The 17,915-nt window shown below is 39.4% G+C and overlaps 1 protein-coding gene across 1 annotated transcript; it reads right to left on the bottom strand.

Moving 5' to 3' along the window:
• Positions 1-1,229: 1,229 nt before the first annotated feature.
• LOC124258041 (pre-mRNA-splicing regulator WTAP-like) lies at positions 1,230-17,373 on the bottom strand. Its single transcript, XM_046692111.1, has 8 exons — positions 17,232-17,373; positions 16,828-16,865; positions 15,991-16,046; positions 14,359-14,423; positions 13,427-13,551; positions 12,417-12,598; positions 4,700-4,854; positions 1,230-3,557 (listed from the first exon to the last, which is right to left on the bottom strand). The coding sequence occupies exons 2-8, from the start codon at positions 16,852-16,854 to the stop codon at positions 2,758-2,760; spliced, it is 1,410 nt and encodes a 469-aa protein (XP_046548067.1). The 5' UTR covers positions 16,855-16,865; positions 17,232-17,373; the 3' UTR covers positions 1,230-2,757.
• Positions 17,374-17,915: the final 542 nt, after the last annotated feature.

The following is a 17,915-nucleotide window of genomic DNA, read 5'->3' as shown; positions in this document are numbered from 1 at the left end:
TAAGTATACGAGGTTTACTTAATCTTATCAGTTGCCTGATAACTGGGTACGTCCACAGCATCATAAATCACGTCTCGTTCAGCCTGTGTCACTGATGTAGGTCAAATCAATAGTCTCCCCTGCGGGATGGCGTGACATGTCTGTCTTCAGTCATTCTTTGACACTATATAGGATGATTTAAACATATATATCAAAGGGGCTTGCTTGGTACCTGCATTCTTTACGGAATGCCATACTGACAACAAAAATTACTATAATTTCGATGTTTGTAGACAAGACTTCAAAACTGTTGAGTCACCTCAAGACGATTTCAACCTTTCAACTTTAAAACACTAATATTCTGCAAGTGTTCAATATCTAACAAGCAGAAACAGTGTCACAGTTGCTAGAAATACTGTCTATTGAACAGTACCAGCTGATATGCATTGATAAAACTATATGAATAATAATTCTTGAAAACAGAAAATCATTTTTTCAATTTGACATCTTTTAATAGAGACATTTTTGTTGAGAGGCAGGATGATGACACATGATGACTGCTTGGTCCAAGTAACCTTGAATGTATAACAGTGAAATAGAAACTGAAACAGAATGGGCTGGCAGGCACTCTTTTGTAAGGACCAACAGGCATTTGAAGCTGCAAGCCCTGACTAAACCACATTTAAACAATTACTGCTCTTAGTGAGAAACAAATCAACATAAAAATATATTGCAGGTCATAAAAACCCATGCAAAATTGTAACTACATGCTTGATTCAAGCTCGACCTGCCAAGCGCAAGCTCTAATGTCAGCCCTGATTTTATTGAACCTGAAGGTAAAGGGAGACTATCTTGCAATTCAGTGATGCCAAAAGTTTTCTTTCCGAGGCTTAGTAATCTATGTTCAATCCTTATTTTGGACTTCCATAATACTGTTTGTTTTGTAATACTTAAAAAGCAACATTCAGATCATTTCATTCTTCTGAGAAAAGGAAAAACAACACATGCCATCTTGACAGTTACAACTTATTTGCTAGGCATTTAGAAGTTGGAGTACAAAGGAAAGATAAGAATATATGGATGAACAACTATATTACATTACGAGATCAAATTGTAGGTGACAGGGGTGGAAATAACCCATTGCCCGACGCCCGAGTCCAGTGTTTTTTCCTGTTGGGCAAGCATATTTGTATATCACACTGTACCTGTGTCCAGTTGACTTTCCAATATTAATTATGTTGTTTATTTAAAAAATCAACAAGAAAATCGGCCAGTATAGTGGAAAAATTATCAGGGCAAGTGATTTTACTTGTGCTACTGTACCGGAGTACACTAGCAATTTTAAAGTTATTTCCAGCCCTGGGTTATGAAGAAGTAGTTCATCAATAATCTTATACTTCCTTGGCACTAACAATGGCAGAATACAAACCATTCCTGCAAGTCCTATATTAGACTGAGAGAATGAATGTAACCTCAACATCTGCTTTTGGCAACAATCACAAAACCTTTTCAGTCTCCAGAAGGATGAACAAAGTCATTATTGAATTAAAACACAGTCCAAGCTGAGAATACACAGCTATTACATGCTGTCAATGATTAAAACCAAACACTCATTGTATATGCATCTAATTAAAATCTCCACACATATTACCCATTCACGGGAACACAGTGGTTCTTATTAAATTGTTCTTTTAACGACTTTGAGCAAACTGAACAGATGTTCTTATGTAGAAAGTACTTTTTCAACCATAAAAACTTAATAAGCTTCGATGAGCTGAAGTTTACAGACACTTAACAACAATGTACAGTACGCAACCAATTAACTATTTATTATCAAAATCATAAATAGGCGCAAACCATGGCAACGGCCAGTTCCTGATCTTTAAGCCCTGATGTGTCCCCTAAGTGTATTGCAGTCCCTGCTCGGTGATCACCCCACGTTCCTCTCTAGTAAACAACATATAGTTGAATAATGTAAACAAAATGTACAAAACCAGAATGAGTTCTCATGTCTTCCTGAATGTCTGGAATTCATAGACGGATTGTTATATTGAATGATGATGACACAAACTACACAACTGTTGCATGCTACAAACTCGAACGATTTCAGTCTGTTGTAATGAACTTGATGAAAATTGGCTGTGAAGGTGGTTTGAGTTCATTTCACTGGGTGATAAAAACAAATGACTTCATGCTCATGTGAATGTGTTTTGATGTTGTTTTTGACCGAAGAATGATTTTCCTGATGTCAGAAATGTATACCGATTCCTTAATTTGTGTTGTCACTTTGAAATTGACATTTGTCTACTGAAAAACCGATACCTAGTTTCAACAGCATATTTGTAACGTGGAAGAAGATTTATGTAATCTCAGAGACCCTCTGAATTTGAGAAATGTAACTGAATTCTTTTATACTTTCAAGGTAAAGTAACAAATCTTAGTATTACTGGGTGATTGAGTTAGTTGGGTTTTTGTTACTTTTTAACATTAGTTTATCTGAAAACCCTATCGGGGTTTGCACATCATACCCATCTTGGGAATTGAACCCAGGCCTTCAGCATGAGTGTACACTTTACCGCTATGCTACCCTACTGAATATGAAACTGACTGAACAAGAATTGTGCTTCAGTTTTCAAGTTTTCTAAGTATGTTAATCCCATGAAAATCCTGAAAGATTTCCCAAGACCAGCAGCTCTCTTGCAATGAAGATCCGAGTCTGCAGCATGCATACAGAATAAACAAGCAGATGACTGTTGAACTGGTGAATGAGCAGTGCGATTAGACCTCCTCTACCTCCTCCCCCGTCTCCAGTCGAGTCACTTGCTCCACACCGTTTCTCACAGGTTTCATCTCCGTGGCGACCAGAGGAGTGTCACTGTCGCCATGTGAGGTCACTGCCGCCTTGTCGGGCGAGCTTAACGAGTCTTCAGCACCATTATCCTCCGTTGTCTTGGAGTTTGTCATCGGAGGAGGAGGAGTCCAGGCCTCGGTAGGGTCCGTGTGGTCGGGACAGCTAGTGCTATCTGCTGAAGGAACACCAGAATTGACACCGTGGCTATTTGCTTGTGTAGTTCTTTCAGTGCTGGCCCATTTTGCCTCCCCCGAATCACAGCCCATCTCTTCCTCTTCATCCTCTTCCTCCACGGTGTCCTTTACACCTACACTGTCACTACAGTTGATCTGTGCAGAGTCTGTTTCCATGGCTTCGACCTCCTTGTGGGAACTTTCCGGACATGTGTGATTGGTCAGGTCTTTGCCTAATGATGGTGACTGAGACCGTGTCTCGGTAACATCTGTAGTCTCTTGTTTAACAGGGCTGGGATCATCGTCCCCAGGTTGGGTAGTCTCTGGTTTGGGACTGACTGGTATATGATTAAGTACCTGCTTACCCCCATCAGCAGCTAAAGGAGGCGGCTCCTTAAGCTGCTGTGTGCTGCTTATAGTCCTCAGCTGCTCATTCTCTGTCTGTAGTTTTGCTGCTAGCTCTTTAGTCTCCTTTAGTTGTGTCTGTAGTTCATATATCAAACTCTGCATGCCCTCCACATCTTCCTCCAGGTCTCCCACAAACTCATCCAGTTCTGCAAGACAAACGGACAATTATGTCTATAAAACCAACTTTCACAAACTCTTTGATATTACGCAGCAATTACGCAACTATATGATAGTTTGTATAAAATAAAGTCCAGTGATTGCCATAATGAGCATTGATCGCGCAATTGGGATACAATGACATGCAACAACCAAGTCAGTTTATCGCCTCTTATAACAAAACTTAGCTGATCAATTCTCACCTGGATCATCAAGATTTTTCGACAATGCTTAAATTACACATGCTATGATGAGTCAGCGTTCGAAATACCTGCCTGCCCAACCACCCGGGACGGTTTGTTTTCAACGCGGACTGCCAGATTCTCAAATTAACCTGCCCGACGGTCGGGTTAAAATTTAGACATGTATATGAAGATATTCATCATATTTCAGGATAATAAATCATTATCAATTCACTCACAAATCTGAAATAAACAGTTAATTCTTTCTGCATTGGCACAAGTTTTTCAAGTTTTAATTTAATAATACTAAGTAAATTAGTATTTTTTGTGGGCAGGTAAAGTTTTGGTGAATGCTGGCAAGTTTTCCATCTAAGCAGCCCTGTGGTCTGGCTGAAATTTTGGGGAGTTTCATACCCTGGATGAGTAAGCTAGATGTGTTATATATAACACTGATTTCAGAGCAAACAGTAATAGTGCTTCAAGGTGTTAATTCCCAGAGTCAAACCCATAATGCTGATAACCTGAGAATCATAACCAGACAACACCAGAATTTGAATTCATTATCACAGCAGGGGGACACCAGAAATGGGCTTCACACATTGTACCCATGTGAGGAAGACCCAGATCTTCAGCGTGACGAGCCGACGCTTGAACGCCAAGGCTACCCCACCAAACCTTTAAGATGCAGCCTCTTGAACTAACTGCCATGCATGCATCTTATCCGTCTGCCTAATACATTAGGACGAAATTAATTGTGTCCATGTTCCTATTTATTAGAGGCAGTGTAATATGAAAAATGTTGGTGTTTTTGGTGCTTGCCTAAAAATGTTTCATTGGGTTGCTTAACTTCATAGAGTGTTCTAAAGATTTTCAAACAATCTAAAACCTAAACAATAGAAACAACAACTTTAACAGAATTAGACCTGATTCCAGTCATAATCTCCACTTACCTTCTTGATTTTTCTTCATTTCTGTAACTAGAGTTTTCTGTAGTGCTATTTCCCCTTCTAACTTGGCTGTCCTTCCTGAAGCTATCATCTTCCCTAACTCCTCATTTTCCTGGAGCAACATGCGACACTTGGCCATAAGTCGCTTGCCTGTTTGACTGCAACAGCAACATATCAGGTTGTCATGGCCACAAGAAGACGCAAGACTCGGTTCACAACATCACAACTGTTTAAAACAACTTATAATTCCGACATTCGAGTCTTCTCCTTCTCTTGTTCATACAAACCTTGGAGATAGTCTTCACATTTGAAAGCCAAAGATTAACAACCAAATCCACTATCATATCTCAATGGCAGGTAATGTTTGAGGAATTATCTGTATGTCAGACAATGTCAGCAATGTGTAGTGTCTGTTAGTTTGAATCAGTTGAAACCTGTTTCACGGACAGAAAATCTGTAAATCTGAAATCTTTCATTGTGTTTAGACTGCATGCAAACTGGTGTGGCAAATATGACATTGAACGGGACAGTTGAGAAATTACGAGCCGCAAAGATATTTTTCTGCATGTGATTACATAGTCACAAGAATCACAGCCCTTCAACAAACTCATGTATAGGAAACTGGCATGTCTCCTGGCACACATGCCACTATGAAGAGTACTGGGTGTAAGGAAGAGCATGGGTATGGTACTTACAATCCAAGGATCACAATCTGGACAAATTATACCAAAGCCAAAGAGATCAGTGGATCCAGGCAGTCAAGGGATACAACTCTGCCCTGTAACTGGTACTCTGGCCAACCCACTGCCCTACTTTCTGACATCTATTGCAATCTTTGCACACTAGGACACTACTGATACTGAAACAGGCACTTGGCATTGCTCTATTTCAGCATTAAACTTATGTTTTCCTCAAAGATTACAATCAAATTTTGGGACCAATGTTTTTGGACAGAGAGAGAGTCAGAGCTAAACGCTGAAGTCAGCAATATTCCAGCTACACCACCGCTGTCTGTAAAGAATCTAGTCTCGACCAAGCAAACCAGAGACTGAAAGCACCTGAGTCTGTCTGTGAGTGAGTGAGTATGGTTTTACGCCGCTTTTAGCAATATTCCAGCACTATCACGGCAGGGGACACCAGAAATGGGCTTCACACACTGTACCCATGTGGGGATTCGAACCCGGGTCTTCGGCATGACGAGCTAACGCTTAGACCACTAGGCTACCCCACGGCCCCGAAAGCACCGGAAGTATCATTGAGAAGGTATAACCTCAGTAATTACAAGGATGTGACCTTTGCTTTCGGGAAGTGAATTCAACAATGCTTGATGTCTCACTTCCATTTATCATTGCTCAGTATGTACCGGGATTATTTGGGGACTACTATCGAAAGATAAATGAAAGGCCTAATATTGTTTTACTCTGTACTCATTAAAATTCCAGCAATATCAAAAAACATACTTAACAGTTATAAACAGACTAGCAAAATTAAGCATGGTCATCCAGTGGGTGACGTGTTAGTACTGATCCACACCATTACACACTGAGAATAGCCCTCACTTTCAAGGGTCTGACCATGAAGACTGGAGTGGATGTGGAGGAGAAAGAAGCTATTTGGGGGTATTTGGGTTTGTCAAAGAATAACCTGTCTTACAAAAATGTTAAAAATCAACCAAAACAACTGAACAAAGACATAAGCTCACCAAACTTTGTCCAGTGAGCAACAACACAACTTGGCAATGGGTTTACAAAAAGACTTGAGAAGCTACACTATATGCAAAATGGACAGTGACAAGTCAGCTTTAATATATATATCTCACAAATAGAGAAAATGGCATACCATATGCATGTATACTATTCAATTTTTGACAGGGATTTTCTTATCTCCACATGGGGGCTGCAGACAGCCAAAATTGCCTTGAGTAAATTTGAAAATTCAAAATTGTATTTAAATCAAAATGAACTTCTCACAGGGTAGTGAAACTGAACATCATGGTATCCCCCGCAAACATTGAATAGCACACTAACTTCGCTAAATAATGTAAAACTGTCAAATCAGCAGGTGACTATTTTTACTTCTTGTTACAGTAAAACAAGCATAACTTGTATACTGACATTAAATAAAAACCACCAAACCAATAATTTGGATAATATAGGAAATTCAAGGATTTAATCTTGGGAAAAGTTTTTCCAATGAAACACCAACAAATGACCGAAAATGCTACAATCCAGTTTGTCCACACTTGAAACTATTCTAAATAACTCTCCATAAAGTTATAGTCTCTACAGAGATTGAAATACTGTATGGGAAAACAATCTTTGTGATCAGCTGTTCCATCACAGGTTAAACACATTTTCCACTTCCATTCACATTGCAGATGGGTTTTGTCAAGTTGAAGTGTTTTCCTCTGGTCCTTTGGTTTTATTCTGTACAGCCTCTTCTTCCAGGAAGTATAGGTCTCCGCACCATATACATACACACACATCACTAAAATACCTTTACAGGGTAGAATCCGATACCTTAGAGCTGCAGGCAGGCATGATTAGTTTGTTTGTTGTTCAGTGCACTCAGCAATATTCCAGCTACATGGTGACAGTCTGTAAATAATCGAGTCTGAACCAGACAATCCTGTGATCAACAGCATAAGCATTGATCTATGCAGTTGGGATACAACATGTCAACCAAGTCAGCGAGCCTGACCACTCGATGCCGTTAGTCGCCTCTTATGACAAGCATAGGTTCCTGAAGACAAATTCTAACCTGGATCTTCACGGGTCGAGACAAGCATGATCACAATGAACATAACCTGAAATCTGGAGATGCAGTAAATATTCCAACATTGTATTCCAAAGAACATGAGCAAATGAACACTGTCTAATAACGTACACTTATTTTCTGGCCACTGTACATTATCCAGTCTGGGCTGTTCAGTCCAAATTCCACAAAAACGTCTAACACTAAGATGTTTGTCAAGATCTGGCCCCGATTTCTCAAAACAAACAAGTTTTTACTCTAATTTCAAACTGAGTTTGACAATTTGAAACAGCTGAATTTTTAGCTCAACTGAATTTTAAAAATTAAAAGCCCAAACAACTTAAGTAATCTATCCATCAAACTCAAATTGTCAACTATGTTCGAGTTCAATATCGATTTCAGTTTATTCTGGGAAATCCATTTTTCTGTGTTTTCTCAAATTTGAATAAAAACTCTAACTTAAGTCAAAACTCAGACTTGTTTGTTTCGAGAGATTGGGGCCAGAAGAAACTGTCTTAAGCTTGGTTTTTGGGGGCTTCTGAAAGGCTTCTTTTTGGCTTCTCAGGAAGTTTTTGACAGATTTTTACACATCACATTTTCTGCCTCTATTGTGTATCTTCAAGAGTCTTGTATTTATGATATGTTCAATCTGAAATGTTACTTTAATGTTGTCATTTGTGCAGTATTTTTGAAAGCAATCATGATGGTACTACAGTTAACAAAAACTTGAAGTACAATGCTAGCAAGAGCCCCGTTTCACAAGCTCTCATAAGCCTAAGATCTCGTAACTTTTCTTGTAGCATTCGTAGTCCCTATGTGACAGTATAGGAAATACAAAAGTTACGAGATCTTAGGCTTACGAGACCTATGTGAAATGGGGCCCAGGTTAGTATGTAAGTTGGCAGAATTACTGAAGGAGAATAAGGATTTGAACCCATGATTGTGGGTTTCTAGCATAGAGGACACAACTTTGCAACGAGACTAGGAGTTCCTCTCCTAATAAGATAGGAAGCTGCTTATGGACCTTCTGCTGTCTGTGGCATGGAAAGTTTGTTTGTATTTCCTTTCATAAAATAAGAAGGTACAAGTCGGAACTTGTATATAAATATCATGTCAATGATGTTGTACAGAAAACGTTCAATTTGAACCAAGTGTTTTTGCAACATATGAAGGAAAGTTATGTCACAACAAAGAGATGTGACATATTCAGTTCATTCAGATGAGACCACCACTCCACATCTTCCACCAGAGGTTGCATCAGTCCGCTAAGGGGATTCTGTATCAGTTGATCAGGAAGTAGGCAAGAATCTTATCAGTGTAGCATTCAGAGTAGAATGCTGCATACAGAAAAGAAGTTTTGTATGAAGAGTGAGTGACTTTAGTTTTACGCCACTTTAGTTTTACATTTCAGCAATATTCCAGCTATATGGCGGAGGTCTGTAAATAATCGAGTCTGGACCAGACAATCCAGTGATCAACAGCATCAGCATCGATCTACGCAATTGGGATATGATGACATGTGTCAACCAAGTCAGCGAGCCTGACCACCCTATCCTGTTAGTCGCCTCTTACGACAAGCATCGATCGCTGAATGACAATATTCTAACCTGGACCTGCATGGGTCAAACCAGCAGAGAAGTCAAACTATGGAATATGCACATACTTTACGAAAAAATATCACACAAATTCCAAATAAGACAATCCCCATGAAGGTTGAAACCTGCTACATTTTCAATGGAACCAAACAGCTAGTCAAAGACCGCACATACTCAATCTGTTGGGTTCTCCATAGAAAATGTGGTTGATTTTACTACATTGCACTTTTTAATAGGGATTCTGTCTCATTTGTAACTTGTGTTGCTATTTCTATTAATAAAGTGTGCAAATATTCCACAGATGGGTTGCTCTCTGCTGGTTTTGTTTGTCAGGCAAGATTTACACACTGAAGGAAGAAGTGTTGTGGCTTTAGTTCAGATGTTATTTGGGATCAAGGACAGAGAAGAATTTTCCTAAGAAACTGCATCTGACCATGGGCTGTGTTGACATTATGAAGAATGTAACAAGGTCAAATCATCTTCACTGCTCAACGTTGAGGGTTCAAAACATCTTTCAACAGGACTGATATGACCTCATGTGGGGTGGCTGGTGAGATGTAGACAGAGAATTATCAAATCACAGCTAATGATCTATTTGAATGAAACTAACCCGAATCAAGACAACTGTCTCGCAACAATCAAATCTGTCTCACCATTTCTACACATTGCTGTTTTCAAGTCACATTTTGTACATATCTGAAAGACAATGTAACTAAAATGAAAATCAAACAGTTGCAGTAATTACATACAAACTTCACATTTGTTTGTAACAATCTATAGCCTATCTACTAAACAGAAAAGCTAAACTTTGTTGGAACACAAAACATGACCCCATCTGGCTCTCTACTATTGACTAGCCAGGGTCAAAACATTTTACCACATTAAACTGTCTTACCAAGGTTACCCTATGGAAAACACACAGACACATCACAGACCCAACAGTGTGGGAACAGTGTCATTTCTCAAATTTGCCACAAACTGTCATCTTTTGTCATATTTGCCAAGAAGTTCCACATTTCCATGCAGTCAAACAAAGAAAGGTTTCATCCTCTGTGTTACAACACTCTCACTTAAAGTACTCCGTAAACACATATCAAATGTTAAGTTTCAGTGAGACATGGATTAACTGATGCATGTCCATATCATGGACCCAGCATGGTCTTTCTCAATCCATCACAGCGAATAAACAGTCTTCAAGTATAGACCAGGGCCATTCTTTCCCTTCTTACAATCCCATGGCCATGCCATGTACTTGATTTACAATTTCTTCCCTTTCTCATGGGAACATGGCTCAAAGGCAAAACCTTTCCTCAGCTACCCTTAAGTGTCTTCCAAATTCAAGTTGAGCTGAGTTTAGTTACGGTAAACAAATCAAATTACTTTACGCTGTCAATACTTCATGGGTTTGTGTACACTAGCTCCTCCCATCACTCTGACTGGCCACGTTTCTTATTTGGCATGACACAGCCTTAGAAATTGTTTACTTTTAAAGTATTTTAAGACCAATGGCTTTCAATAATAGCTCTTGAAAGCTTCTCAACAATGAGGACTACCATCATAATCACTTGTCCTCCACATAATTTAGTCGTATCGGACAAGCATGAACTTCGAAGTATGATCATGTGCCACTTGAGTGTTTGCTGTATGGTATCTCGTGTACACACTGCTTCAATGTTAGGCAATGGTGAGCACCAAGTTCAGGTGTAGCTGGACTTCTCACTTCATTATCTGATTAAATACCGAAAGTCACCACGACATTATAACATATGTTACATTTAGGATTACACTTTCTCAGTAAAGTAAATTCTAGTACTTTTATTGGGTTGAGTCCATCCGGGATTCGAACCCACACTCTCAGAGTCAGGCACCTTACCGCCAGCACACAAAGTCAGCCATCTCACCCACTACGGCTTCCATTCGAGTCCCGGGTGGGACTCACCCCAACAAGAGTACTAGAATCTAACTGACTGAGAAAGTGTAATCCCAATATAAGTAATAACACATTACTTTTGACCATTTTCTAAATGGCATTGTGTTGATCAACATGACACAGCATATCAGTGACTACATTCACTGGTGATTAGAGGACTGCAGTGTACACATACCTATCAAGACCTGACTAAGGATACCAAGGAGTGAGTGTGTGAGCTTAGCTTTACGCCACACTCAGCGATATTCCGGCTATATGGCGATGGTCTGTAAATAATCGAGTCTGGACAAGACAATCCAGTGATCAACATCATGATCATCTATCTACACAACTTGGATATGATGACGTGTCAAGACAGCGAGCCTGAGCACCTGTTTCCATTAGTCGCCTCTTATGCAAGCATGGGTTACTGAAGATCAATTCTAACCCAGATTTTCATGGGTTGGATACCTAGGGATACATCATAAAGATCTTTATTGCTTAATTTTTTAGATACTGCCATTTAGAAACAGTCAATGATGTTGTCTTAACTATCATGTAACTGTAAACGAAAGGAGACACTGTCCTGCAAATGACTTCAACACACTTCTGTGTTTGTAATTTTCATGATGCTTAGACCTATCAGCATGCTTGGTGAGGATTTGGCATATTAGAAAAATCCACAATATTATCATGATTAACATTACATCCTGAAACAGAAGCCAGACATGCAAATAAAAATAATGCTAAGAAAGAGCACCTTCTCACTCCTTCCTCTTCCAAGACCCCGAAGCCGAGTCATTCATACGACTGACCCAGCAAAAGTCTCTGCAATGTGCCCTATTCAGGGATACCTCCTGACTGACTGGCAATGCATCTGATGGCCATTGCTTAAATGTCAGTTACTAAACCAGTCCAGTCACATCTTAACCTGCAAAGTTGGAGTTTACTTACACCTAAAGCATCCAAAATGTTCCTATGAGTTTATTAGCCAAATAAGCAATGCTTGCAGTCCTTGCTGGTCACATGAACTACAAACAACAGATGGCGTAAGTCTTTGGACGTTTACGATATTACCGTACTGGCGCAGCGAGTTGGAGCACTGGAAATTCAAAAAGAAGGTGCAAAGTAAAATAGTCATTACAACAACCAAAGCGGAACCAAGGAGTGCTAACAGCCTAGTGGGATGTTGAACTGGTTGAGAGGCCTGACCACTTGTCCAATGTTGCGACTGACAAAGGATGGGCGTATTGACGGATGGGCGAGAGGCTTCACGTCGGAGCCAGGGCTGCTGCCCATTGTCCTCGCAACGACTGTCGATGACAGACTATAGGCGATGACAGCCTAACAACTGCCTGGAGCTATCAGCTGGTGTGAAATGTCAGTGTCTTACTGGTCAAGTCGGACCGGCTATCTTACCGGAAACATGTCTATAAAGGTTACGAGAGAGTTTGATATACACCTGTCTGGCGTGAACTTCCAAGCGCTGCTCAGTTCATTTTGTGTTTGCTTCAGTTTTTCTTTGGACTCATCGACTTCTTTTGCCATCCTCTGGAACACAAGATTCAGAGCTGGATCTAGAAGCATGGATCGAAGCTGGGCTGTACTCTGTGTCTGCGCTTGTTTCATCTCGGAGATCTGGTTCTGAAAGAGAGACATCATTTCAACAGATCTTGTGCCTCATAACAGAATGTTTCTAGAGTAAAATTTCACAAAAGAATTTGATTTATGATTTGGTTGGTTTGTTGTTAAAAACAGCACTGAGCAATATTCCAGCTATATGGCGGCAGTCTGTAAATAATCGAGTCTGGACCAGACAATCCAGTGATTTGACATCATGATCATCAATCTATGCAACTGGGATACGATGACGTGTCAACCAAGTCAGCAAGTCTGACCACCCAATCCCGTTAGTTGCCTCTTACGACAAGCATGGGTTGCTGAAAATCAATTTGATCTAAGAAAAATGTTTGCTTGATGTTTAATTCACCACGAAACAATATTCTGGCTGCCTTCACATTGCTCATTAAGAAAAGCATTTTTCATTATTCTATTGTAGCATTAACTCCCAGCCATAACATATGTTGAGGACAGCAGGGAAGCAAGCAGTCCTCACATGCAATTTGACGTTTGTTCTAACTGAATACCCATCAAGGAATGGGAATGATACTTTTTTTTCACATCCATTAACAGCAACTAATTGCTTAAGTTGTTTTCCTTGCAAAATATAGTGCCAAGGAGAGCCAACTAAGCTTTCTAAGGGTCATGATTAAAACAGCACAACTTGAGTCGTTATGTTGATATCTAATCTCATGATTACTTTTAAACACACACTAAGACTAATTAACATTACAGCACTTCTAAAGTGTCATGGCAAATAACATGATAGGGCCCCCATGGTCCAAGGGACATAACTCTTCTGAATACTTGGATCTGAATCCTGAACAGATCAGTGTTGTAAACAAGAATTACCAAACAGTCTTGTAGCTCCTGTTCCTTATTTGTTAGTCGAAGCACCAAAGTATTTTCTCTTCTTGCAGCTTCCATATTTTGCTGCTTTAATTTCTCTTCTGAGCTACGGCCATCATCGTCTTCACCTGAAATGGTGACATGCAAGTTTTCTGAAATCAACATTCAGGATGTTTGTTGTTTAAAGGCTCTGTCAGCAATATTCCAGCTATGTAACAGCAGTCTGTAAAGCATCAAATCTGGTCCAGACAATCCAGTGATTGACATAATGAGCATGTAACAACTCAGAACACATGATTTGAGAAGCTTTACAGTTTGAACTCATTCTCAAGTCGACAGTTTTACAGTCCAGAGCGGTTTTCACATTGATAAACTGAACTGTGTGTCATTTAACACAGCTCTCAGCAATATTCCATCTTAATGTTGAGAGCCTGCAAATAATCAAAGCTGGAAAAGGTTGGTTGGTAAGTTGTTTAACGCCGCACTCAGCAATATTTCAGCTACATGGCGGCGGTCCAGACGATTCAGTACTCAACAGCAAGAGCATCGATCTACGCAATTGGGATACAATGACCTGTGTCAACCAAGTCAGCGAGCCTGACCACCCAATCCTGTTAGTCACCTCTTACGACAAGCATGGGTTGCTGAAGACCAATTCTAACCCAGATCTGCACAGGTCAAGACAAACCAGTGATTGATATTATGGTTATGATTGATATTATTTTCTATTGCCATCAACCAAATCAGTGTCACCATACTAATTGTAGTTATACATTCTATACTCCAAGAAAACCCATCCTCTTTAAAAATCCCTTAATGCTGAGTACCATGCCAACTTGTGGCATGACACCGCCAGGAATCAAACAACTGACCCGTCGCTCTCCTGACCGACGCTGAAGTTTAATTGGAAGAATACTATCATCACAGACACCTACCTCCATTTGCTGACCGGGGCCGTGACTTCTCTAAGTATCGAACATAATACTCCTGTTCACGAAGTCTGAAAAATTGAAAATGTACAGTCAGTCTTAACAGTGGCATCTTATTAGAAATGTTTGTTAAGCTAAGATGCACTCTACAGGCATCTTATTAGAAATGTTTGTCAAGCTAAGATGCACTCTACAATACTGACTTTCCTTGAATAGTGCAATTATTCACATCAAAACAACTTTGCATCTGTGCCATTAAATTAATATAAGCCAGTTGATTAAAAAAGGAGTCCTAACTGGTAACTATAGTATTATCACAACATAGGATCTGTATTATGTGGCAGACATCCAGATATGACTGTTTCAATCTCAATTTCTACACAGCTTATTCTCTGCACTATTAGTATTTGTGGGTTTGGTTTTACATAAATATGCAGTTGATCTGCATTTCACAGTGAAAATGACATCCATAAGAGTCTATAGAAGTAACATTAAATACTCATGTTAATGTAACTTTATCATGCTGTCAAACAGTAGCACTGCCATGACCTTAATACGACTTCTTGTTTGAATTCAGGGTTTCCAGTGGTCACTGAGGTTTAGCCCTTACCATGATAATAGCATAAGAATCTAAATGTTTACCTGCATCTGACCTTCCAACTTCCTTACATTGGTGTTTAACACTTCACTCAGCAATATTCCAGCTATATGTTAGCATTTTGTAAATATTTGTTTCAGTCCTATCAACGACATCATGTCCATCAATTTATGCAAATGGGATGCGATCACGAGAATCAACCAAGTCAGCAAGCCATGCTACTTGCGACTGGACATGAACACTAAATTTCCATAGGTATTATTGAAGTGAAAAAGGGATGAGTATTTTTCAGCATCATGACACATGATAGTTAGCCAACCATGGATCAGTTTCAAGAGATAAATATATTGATCTCTTCATGGCAAACAGCACTTCAAAATACAACTTAATGCAACATTGAAGAAATAGTGCTCAACTCACTTATGAAACTGGGTTGAAACACTGTAACAAAATGGCTTCCATATCAGTGAGTGAATGAGTGAGCATGGCTTTAAGCCACTTATAGCAATATTTCAGCAATATCACAGCGAGGAACACCAGAAATGGACTTCAAACATTGTACCCATGTGGAGAATCAAACCTGGGTCTTCGGAGTGACATGTAAACACTTTAACCACTAGGCTACCCCAACACTCCAGGCTTCCATATGAATGAGTAGTGACTCTCAGGAGTTCATACAGGTAAGGGCACTGAACCATACCATTAACCAGTTAAGCTTGAATCCCTTTCCACGCACATATATGGCTTGCATCTATTCCCCTCAGTGTTTACCCAGTGCAGTATTCTTGCACATGGCAAAACCCTCAGTCTTCGACTTCAGCTACTAGTCCAAAGCCTTGAGTCTAGTAAAAATACTGATTGGTTTTCTCATCTAGAAGCAACCTACAAATGAATTCAAAATCTCCAGAAAATGATGCTCTCAGGCATTGTTTGTGCTAGCAGACTCAAAATGTTTTGGTACAGGCTGAACCCTTATTGCATGAAATTGTTTCTTTAGTTGAAGTCATAAGATTTAGTTAGTCTGGCTTTACAAGACATACTTGTCTATGAGGTCATCTTTGGGAAGAGAGCCAAGCTCCTCTGTATCAATGCGGATCTGAAATGGAATGACAGAAATTTATCATATGATCCAAGAAAATATTCGATAAAGGAAGTGACAATATTCAAATCAGGGTTTTACGAGGGCAGAAATAAGCATCAAGTACACCATACTTAATGAGAAGTACAAAGTTCCAGTTATAAATGTACTTATTGCATCTAACAGTAAACTGCACTACCTATAGACCCTCCCATTTGGTGTAATTGGGGTCGGCTTGACCCCTGCTTTTAAACAGGACAAGGCATAACCCTGCAAATGTATAAATAAAGTGGTAATTAGCCATCAACTACTTACTGATAGGCTATCTCAAACAAATGGAACAGTACATGAGAATTATCTATGAGACTGAGAACACTTGCTGCAGTAATAATGACTGAGTTTATGATAACACGACTATAATCAGGGATTGGGAAAGGCAGGGGCCAGGGCCATTTTGCACATTAGAATAAAAAATGGCCCATTAAAATTTTGAAGTTTACTACTTATACAAGGAAGTGGCCCATTCTAAATTCAGATAATGGCTAATAATCCGGAAAATGGCCCATTGTCAAAGTTCTCGATCCCAATCCCTGCTAAACAAAACATTCCAATCAGGAATCTGATTCACAAAGCCAGCTCTGTTCTGTCACTGAAATAACTTTGCACAAAACACCCATATCTGACATACAAAAGTTTGCTAACATGCTTAGTGAGACTGGGTTGGAGCATGTCTTTGGCAGGGCTTTTTGACAAAGGTGCATGTAATAAATTAAATGAACAGGATATCTCTATATCTTACCCTCTTTGGCACTGGCTCATCAGACATACTGCTGGCTTCTGGAATGACAAACGAATATTTTCGTCAAGCTTTTCAAATTTGGTTCAAAGCAGTTTGAAACCAAGAAGGCATGGTTATGTAGCCAAGTTAGAGTTATCTGCCCTTGAACAATCTATTACAATAAATATTTGTAAACACACGTTCATTCATTGTTTCTTTTTAAGATGCCATAACGCACAGTTCTAACATTTTGTTACAATAACAAAACTGACAACATACTGGGTGTATTGACAACACGAGGATAGCTTTAAAACGTTAATTACGAACATGGATGCAGTTAGTCGACACAAACATGGCGGACATTCCAACTTCCTGGAAAGAATTTTAAAATTATAAATGCATTTGAGAGTAACCGTTACTTTTACCTGATTATACTATTTCTGGGACTGCTACGAAAACTAAAAACATCAACAAATTCGTTCAGCATTCGTTCTCCAATTGTAAATATAAACATTGAACGGGTGCAGGACGGACCTCCCACAAGCCCAAGGACGCCGCCATGTGCTATGCAAATGAGCTCCAAAATGTCAAGGTATTTATAAATCTTCAAAACAAATGAAATACAAATTTGTACCATTATTCAAACAAGTTTATCCATTACAACCAATTTGTTGTGATTTTACTTTTCAAAACATTTGACTGAAGACAAGAAAGCCTTCGCAAAATGCTAGTATACCAACAACTAGTTATCAGCAAGAAAGCGATCACTGCGTTTATTTGGGGCTTAAAGAAATTATTTATCAAAAGTCGGTTCAACCTCAGTGAAGCGATTTGTCAATGTATGCATGTTAAAAAAAGGATAACATTTGTTCGGTGTGATTCCTTGACCGCCAATGTGTTCTTATTGATAGACAATGGAATTTATGTGTTTACTGAAAATATCGAACAGCAGGGATATCTGAAAATTCATTGTTCGGAGATAAACGTCTGATAGTGACACTACCCCTGTTTTTTTTACGTGTCTGAAGTACAAAGTTTGGGTTTGACAACACTGGCCAAAGCTATGGCTCTGGGGAAAGTACTTGGAATAATAACCGACAGTTCGTTGT

This window comes from Haliotis rubra, unplaced genomic scaffold, assembly GCF_003918875.1.
Source record: "Haliotis rubra isolate DU_JTF1 unplaced genomic scaffold, ASM391887v1 Scf68, whole genome shotgun sequence".
Taxonomy (NCBI): domain Eukaryota; kingdom Metazoa; phylum Mollusca; class Gastropoda; order Lepetellida; family Haliotidae; genus Haliotis; species Haliotis rubra.
The sequence above is the reverse complement of the archived record's forward strand: the minus strand, read 5'-3'. Positions and strand labels throughout refer to the sequence as shown.

Coding starts and splice junctions, on each gene's coding strand:
- LOC124258041 (XM_046692111.1), bottom strand. CDS start 16,854: ATGTCTGATGAGCCAGTGCCAAAGAGG. Junction 12,599..13,426: donor AGGAGCTACAAGACTGTTTG/GTAATTCTTGTT, acceptor TCTCTCTTTCAG/AACCAGATCTCCGAGATGAA. Junction 4,855..12,416: donor TGGAAGTTCACGCCAGACAG/GTGTATATCAAA, acceptor TTGCTGTTGCAG/TCAAACAGGCAAGCGACTTA.